Source organism: Euphorbia lathyris, chromosome 4, assembly GCF_963576675.1.
Source record: "Euphorbia lathyris chromosome 4, ddEupLath1.1, whole genome shotgun sequence".
Lineage (NCBI taxonomy): Eukaryota > Viridiplantae > Streptophyta > Magnoliopsida > Malpighiales > Euphorbiaceae > Euphorbia > Euphorbia lathyris.
Window position 1 is genome coordinate 66515621 of NC_088913.1, and position 8550 is coordinate 66524170.

The 8550-nt window shown below is 28.3% G+C and overlaps 1 protein-coding gene across 1 annotated transcript; it reads right to left on the reverse strand.

Moving 5' to 3' along the window:
* Positions 1–529: 529 nt before the first annotated feature.
* LOC136227207 (WAT1-related protein At1g25270-like) lies at positions 530–2658 on the reverse strand. The gene is made up of 7 exons (XM_066015884.1): positions 2465–2658; positions 2311–2373; positions 2105–2221; positions 1774–2011; positions 1198–1356; positions 883–1034; positions 530–734 (listed from the first exon to the last, which is right to left on the reverse strand). Exons 1-7 carry the CDS (start codon positions 2656–2658, stop codon positions 530–532), a joined length of 1128 nt encoding a protein of 375 aa, XP_065871956.1.
* Positions 2659–8550: the final 5892 nt, after the last annotated feature.

Here is an 8550-nt window from a genome sequence, read left to right on the forward strand (position 1 = left end):
AAGGATGAGGTAACTTTTATCAACCCAAAATCATTCTCTTTGAGAACCTAAGGTTTATACCTTGTTATATTGGGATTAACTCCTTCTAGTTTAGCTAGAAAAGAACCTCTTTGTTGGTTTACGATTAAAACCTTCATTTATCGCCTTCAATCTGTATCACTAACCAGGTGAAAATTACTGTATTTTCAGTTGCTCCAGTAATAAATTTTCTCAAGTCCCATAGAAGTAGGCACAAATTGACTGAATATGTAAATATTATATTTTGAATTAGTATATAATTTCCTTTTCACATATTAATTTCTCTAATTACTACGCAATCCATTCTCAATTCCTAACAAAATATAACAAGGTTCTCCAACAATAATGTAAGGTTAAATTTCATCTAAGCATCTCTATATATTATTTCACGAGAGGGCAAAGTCTAGCTTAAGAACTAAGAAGTCACCTTCAAAATAGATAAAAATAAAGGGCACTCTTGTAATTTATGATATGAAAATATATCCAATATAATTAGAAGAATATATAATTTCTACATCAATTCTTTTGGAAATTTTGCAGTCCCTTTGAGGAGTTCCTTTGAGGATGAAGCTTGAGGTATACAAATATCGGTATCAGAAACAACTTCAATTAGTTCGTTTTCAATAGGTACAAAATTTGATTTTTCTTTCGTCTCTTTGCTTTGTCCCCATAGCGCCACATACAATCCAATCACTATCAATGCTCCACCTAATATGCTGTCCTCATTCAAACAAAAATCAAATTATGAATATATGAATACTATGTTATACAGACACTTTTCTTTAGTAGCATTTCTGTATTTCATTTCTGTTTATGAACTAATTAATTATAGAAAACAAGTCCACAAATAGATAATTTTATTACCTTCCCAAATGAAGCATTTCTTGTAGAATCAAAGAAGATGCAATTGCAGTCAGGAGAAGTGTGAGAGGATTAAAACTACTAACAAATACTGGGCCTCTCATGGTTAGACTCATTGCAATAAATACCATCATTAATACCGAAGTCATAATTCCCTACAAATATAAATTCCCAAATTAATCCAATCAATGAATCTCAATTTTGTTAATTACGATTCTAGCTACCGCAACTCATTTTTTTCATTATATAAAATGTCTAATATAAAAATAGAATTAGAATATATCTTAATTTAAAAAGTCTATTAGAATTTTAACATACCGCATAAAAAATAACTAAGAGCTTGAAATTCCATCCTAATTTCCACTGGCTCCAATCCCTCTCCACACAAAGTGCAAATATAACACATTGAACGGAAGACATTAAAGACATCAATGCAGTAGTTGTGTAATGGCGAGGGTATATCTTGCTCAACTTGCCCTAAATCATACATTAAAAACAATTTAAAAAAATCAATATATGAAAATTAAAGTACTAAGATCATAAGGCTTCATATATTTTCTTTCACACCTTAATCAAAATGCGTGGGAATAATTTTTTATATATATACTAAAAATTAAATTTATATAGATTAAAATACTAAATTAATAAAAATGATTAAAATTTAATAAAATACATATAATACAGTTAAATTTTTATCAATGATTTTGGGGATATCTATAGGGATGGGGATCCCCAAGGGACAAAGAGTGCATTCTTCGGCCAGTCTTAATCTATAACTATCTTATTAACTATATACTTAATAAGTGTAATTATACTTCCAAATTGAAAACTCGTAAAATATAAGAGCCTGATTATACCCATTTACAAAAAATATATGCTTAACCAAGTATTTACCTGAACTATCAACCAAAGTGAATAAGTTATGCTACTGCAAAATGCAACGAAACAACCCAGAATTTGATGATTGGCTTTCTGCATTTTATTATTTGGTTTCAAGAGATGAATATTTGTTGACCATATTTTGAGCTCTACACCTTTGTAGAATGTGATAATTATTGTCCCGCTTATTCCTATTAGCATTCCTGATACTTTTGCTTTTCCTGCTCTTGTTTTCAGCCCCAATTTCTCAATCCTATAATATCAATTTATAAACCATTAACACACAAATTAAAAATGTCAAATATAAAAGAATGAATTTAAATGAACTGAAAATAAAAATTAATACCCAAGAATGGCAGAAAAGATTAGAGTGAAACAAGAAACAAGATTAATTATCGCAGAAACATAGGTTGCAGATGTTAAGACCAAGCTTTCCGCCATTAAATTTTGCGTTAAGAATCCCCTAAAAATTAATCATGAAAACCAATTATTATAGAATTTTATTAATTTATTAATAAAAGTACCAATTGCTATGTTATACTAATTACTTACCCAAATAAACTAGTAAGAAAGCCAAACAAAAGTACTTTCCATGTGAATTTTGGCCTGTTCTTCCTGAATATATGAACATAAAACCAGTTTTATCAATCAATAAAAGAAGACACGAGAATTAACATAAAATATGAAACTAATAAATTTATTAAACCTATCGAAAACAAGAGCAAGAGGGACACTAAAAGCAGAGGCAATTATCCAACGGTAAGCAACAAGAACCCTCATGCTTATATCGTCATTTGCAGCTAATTTGTCTAAAATATTCATCCCAGCCCAAATCATTTGAGCTAAAATCATTAGAATAACTGGTTTTAATCCATGCAAAACTTCACCAATACGCCCCATTTGCTTAGTAGAAAGAAAAAAAGAGGAAGTTGCAAGTAATTTTACTCTATCAATTATATATATATATATATATACATGGCGAATGTAATATGCAAGTGTTTATGGTGATCGCATTAATCAAACTTTGTTGACAAAATTTGATGTGCATGTGTAGATTTTTTTATTGCACATTGCAATAGTAATTAATAACTAAGTATTTTATAACTAACATTTTCTTTCCCTTGATGAATTACTTGCATATATACAAACTATCAATTGGAATAGTTAGGTTCTCTTTCTCATTAGAACTCAATTACTTGCATATATACAAATTATTAATTGGAATAGTTAAGCTGTTTATGGAAAAATATTAAAACAAAATTATAACAAATTAATTGGTAGTTAAGTCAAATATGGTTCCACACTTTTAATTATATTGTTGACAAAATTAAAGAGTGACACCACCTATCAATCAATTCACTCACAACAATTTTATTAGAGAATATGTTAACATGTGTTTTTGCTACAAAAGCATATGGACCACAAGATTGATAAAAACCTTAAGATGAGAGTTGAGAACTTGAGATATCCCCACAAGAAAATAAGCCCTTAAAAGTAAGGGTTGAAATACCAATTTGTTGCAATTATATAAAAAAAATTAGAGGCTTATGGTATAGTATTTATAATTTTAAGGTAGTCTTAGGCTGCGTCACTAATCAAAATATTGGACACGTTGTCAAGACTTATAATAAAAAAGATCCATAAGTGCCCGTCGTTATTATGATATTTTAATGAGAGAATAGACTCCCATTATTTACATATAGGATTAATTTCAAATAAAATCTCGTGGTTTTACATTTTTTACATATCGGTACATGTGGTTCATTTTTCTAAATTTAGCCGATAACAATCTCAAAATAAAAAATTTCAAGAATTAAATGATATTTTAAGTAACTTTAATTCTTTAACTTTTTAGGTTTGAGACCATTTATTTGTTGTTTTTTTATGAGAGAAAGTTAATGTTTAGAAAGAGAAAACTCCAAAAATGATAATTTTGAAAAATAAAAAATGTGTTTGCATAGTAAATATGATACTAAACAACTTTAATTCTTAAATTTTTTTATTTTGAGGTCGTTACCGATCAAATTTGGAAAAATGAATTTTTTTGCCAATCACATGTATTGATATAAAATAATGTGAAACCATGGGGTTTTATTTAAAATTAATCCTTACATATCGTAAAAAATAGTGACATTTACTACTAAGAATCCGATCACTATTTCATGATTATACTAACTAAAAATTATATTTAGTGTTATGAACCTGTTATTTTTTTTTTTTTGAAATAAAGCTATTTATTAAGAATCACTGACAGCTTTAACAAGAGTATGAGCTACCATATTCGCTGTTATTATTTCAACCAGAATCAGCTGTTATTATTTGAACAATTAACTTTTTTTTTTTTTAATTATGTTTCAACACAATCATCATAAAAGAAAATAACAAAATTGTTAATATAATGAAATACAAATTAAATAATTAAAACATATGATAAATTCAATAAAATTAACTTTTCAGCCAAAGTACTGAGCAATCAAAACTTTTGAGGAGCCAAAGTACTATGAAAATATCATCTACGTACGTTACGTTTATCCATCTCCTCTTGTTCATGGGTAAGAATGGCTAAGGACGACCATTTTTTGTTGGTTTGCTCAAGTAATATCTACCGGGTGTTTTGCATAACATAATTGATTGTGTGCAGAAAATAAATTAAAGAGTGATGGTAAGGAAAAAAATAGTAGAAAGCTGCGTAAGAGGACACGTGGTTGTTTCGGATCTTAAAGTTACGTTCTTAATTTTTAAATCAAGCCATGTATTATAGAATGATATAAAGGGAAAGAGTCTGAAGCCAATCACAAGCTGACGGATATATAACTATTATCAAAGCCAATCAGGATCTAACATATGTAAAGTACATAAACATTTCAGATACATGATTATAAATAGCCTTGGAATTTAAACCCTAGATACGTCATAATTACACACAATCTACTAACACTTGTTTTCAAGTTATTTTATATTTATAAACTTTTCTGACTTAAGCATCGGAAAGGAAAATGCTGGAATCCGGTCCTTCCTAACAGTTTGTTATTGATTCAGGTGATCAGAAGACATGATTGGAAAAGGACATTCATTATTAAAGACATCATCCGGGACTGATAATACTTCAAGTGTCTGTTGTTATTATAACACTTTAACGAGAGAATAGACGATTAGTATTTACATATGTATTATCATTATAAAAAAAATGATATTTACTACTAGGAATCTAATCGTTATTTCATGAATATACTAACACTAACCATTATATTTAATACTATGAAATCTCATTATTATTTAAACAATTAACGTTTTTTTCTTAATTATGTTTAGGTGACAGTGCTTAGATGCTGCATCACACAATGGGCAAGTTTCTTTCATAATCAATCAATAACAATTAGTCCTAATATTTAATAGTTTGAGTAATCGTTAGGGAATAATGACAATTAAATTGATAATCTATATATAATATAAAACAGTAACGATGGAACTGAGATGTCACTCCCTTCTTTTTTACTGATAAAAAATATAATATAAAATATAATATATTAACTTGAGTTATATTATTATATTTATTTATAAAAAGATTATTTTATCTGTACTATATCTAAGAGTTCTACAGAATTTAAATTAATCCATAAAATCCCTCTAATTCTCTGCATATCTATATCTAAAAGTTCTACATAATTTAAATTAATCCCTAAAATCTCTCTAATTTTCTGTATATCTATATCTAAAAGTTCTGCATAATTTAAATTAATCCCTAAAATCCTTCTAATTCTCTGCATATCTATATTCTATATATAATATAAAACAGTAACGATGGAGCTGAGGTGTCACTTCCTCCTTTTTTACTAATAAAAAATATAATAAAAAATATAATATATTAACTTTAGTTATATTATTATATTTATTTATAAAAAGATTATTTTATCCGTACTATATCTAAGAGTTCTACAGAATTTAAATTAATCTCTAAAATCTCTCTAATTCTCTGCATATCTATATCTAAAAGTTCTACATAATTTAAATTAGTCCCTAAAATCTTTCTATTTCTTTGCATATCTATATATAATATAAAACAGTAACGATGGAGCTGAGGTGTCACTTCCTCCTTTTTTATATCATTAATTGTAATTATTAATTATATTTTTGTTAATATTTATATATTAAGATGAATCCGTGCATCGCACGGGTCAAAAACTAGTTAACATAAATATTAAATCAGAAAAATCCTACGCAAGAATAGATCTGTTCACGGGCTTAGGTACTCGTCCGGCCTGCCCAAACCCGTGTCCCCTAGACCGGGCTTGGACATGAAAATTTATTTTTAGATCTAGGCCCGTTAAAGCCTGCCTCTTTTTTAGGCGGGCTTGAGATTTATAAAAAGGTCAAATACATGAATATCAAAATTAAGTATAAAATTACAACTAAGTCATATCACCAAACTTAATTCTTAAAATATCATTATTCTTTATATATTATGATTTTACACCATAATTTAAAAATTCTAGACTCCAATTCATAAATCATAAACTCTAGAAAATACATTCTAGACTCCTAATTTATAAATTCCAATCCTTAAAATATATTAAAAGTATTGATTTTACTAGTTTGACATAATCCAAAATTATGACTTGAGATAGTTGTAAATAGTTTTTAAAAGATGAATTTTTGTGTAAATTCCTCTTTATAAAAATAGTCCAGGTCATGTCCGGTCCAGCCCGCCTATTAATATTTATTTTTAAGTATAAATTAAATTTTTTATGATTAAAAATTATATTTATGTGGGCTTATATGGGTTGAACTTGAGATTTGATTTTTGAACCCGAACCCAGTCCGGTCCAAGCCTATCTAAATTTACAACGGGCTGGGCTGGACTTGGACTGAGCATTTTTAGATAAAAACCCGATGGATCCGATCCGAACCCGACCCATGAACAGATCTATCCAAGAATATCGATTGCCCAAGCTCCTGAAACCAGCTCCCAACTAAGGGGTATGTGCATCTCCGTTATAAACAAAAGCTGTTCATGGGATAGATTATAAATAAAGTAGCTATTCCTATAAAACTTAAATTTCACCGTTTGGTTGATTTTCTTCTTCTTCCGTTGAACAGCTATTTCATAGAAATTGGATTCCAAAATTGATAGAATATTGATTCCTTAATTTGACCTAGTAATAGTAATAGATATTCAATAACTATTTTTTTCTTTAATTCTAATAAAATTATCTCTCTTATATTGATTATTTGTTTCACATCTTACCTGAAAACGTGAAAAAATAGTTAAAACATGAAAGTGCAAAAAAAACATGAAAAACGGTAAAAAAGGGAAAACTTTGAAAAACATTAAAAGTACAAAAATATTGGTAAAAACAGGGGAAAATGGTAAAACAAAAAAAAACGGTGAAAAAAAAGTGAAAAATGAAAAAAAAAAACTCGAAAAATAGAAAAATGCGAAACGGTAAAAAGTAGGGTGCACACGAAAATCCCTAAAACCGAAAAATCAAACCGAACCCGAACCGAAAATAAGGTTAACCGAAACTGATGGACTAGTGTATGGTTTTTAATTTTAAGAATAGTGGTTAATGGTTACGGTTACGGTTTTTGTATTCCAAAAACTGCGGTTAACCAAAACCGACTGAATATCAATTAAATATTAAAAACATATAAAATATATTTTTTTTATATTTATATATATAATTGTATATCCCACTTGTCAATAACAAAAAAAAAAAATAATAAGAAACACTAATTATTTTTGGTGACTAAGACTCAACTCATACTACCAGTTTGTCACAAATTAGGTAACTAGTGAAATTAATATACCTAAAAAGGGGTTAGTTGGTAAAGAACTGAGAATAATAATTCTAGTCCAAAAAATAAACATAATAATTTGATGTTGTAAATAGTTGTTGTGGGGAAAATTTTAGGACATGTTTGGTTTACCTGTTGTTTGTTATTTGCTGTTACAGTTTGTTGTTTCTTATTGTTGTTGGAAAGTAGAAATTCTCTGCTTAAGACAAATAGTAATTCCCTAACCAAACTAAAACTTTTATTTTTAATATTAAAAGACAAACAAGAGGTGAAAATTAAGTAAACAAAAAAACGCGGCTATGTCCAATCCATAGTCTATAGTCTACACAATGCATGCACGTTTCCCTCTCTACTGTTAATCTCTTCAACTCGTCATTGACCCACCATTACACTTAAAATAAAAAAAAAAATAGGATTCTCTTATTATTTATATTTTTATTTACTAATAGCTAGAAACCGAAATAAAAAGTTAACCGACCAAATTGGTTAACCGATTAGTGGTTAACCAAATTTAGTAGACTAGTGTACAGTTAGTATTTTTAAAAAACAGATTAAATGATTAACCGATCGAATTAATCTTAATAGACCGATTAACCGACCACATACACCCCTAGTAAAAAGTAGAAAATTGTGAAAACGGAAAAACAGTAAAATTGCGAAAACAGGAACAAAGAGTTGGTTAAATATAATATAAAACAACAGGGTAAAGGATTGAATAGAAATTGTAATCAATATATGTAAATTAAGTATTTGAAAGAAGAACTGTTAATATTAAAACTAGCAATCCAATTGATCCAACTGAAGTGAGATAAGCCCAAACGAAATTTAGGAGAAAAAGAAGTTGAAATGAGAAATTTGGAATTATGAAACTAGGCTCCAACAGCGTCAGAAACACAACATTAAGCAAGGGCCCAACGGATTTTGCCCCAAAATGCCTTATGAGAATTTTCGTAAAGGTCTTAGTTAAGACTGTAGGATTCTATTAACCAGAATGAA

Excerpts from the sequence above, each read along its gene's own strand:
- LOC136227207 (XM_066015884.1), bottom strand. The coding sequence starts at position 2,658 with ATGGGGCGTATTGGTGAAGTTTTGCATGGATTAAAACCAGTTATTCTA. Across the intron at positions 1,357-1,773 it reads CACTTTGGTTGATAGTTCAG|GGCAAGTTGAGCAAGATATA; the intron begins GTAAATACTTGG and ends TGTATGATTTAG. Across the intron at positions 735-882 it reads GAAATGCTTCATTTGGGAAG|CATATTAGGTGGAGCATTGA; the intron begins GTAATAAAATTA and ends GAATGAGGACAG.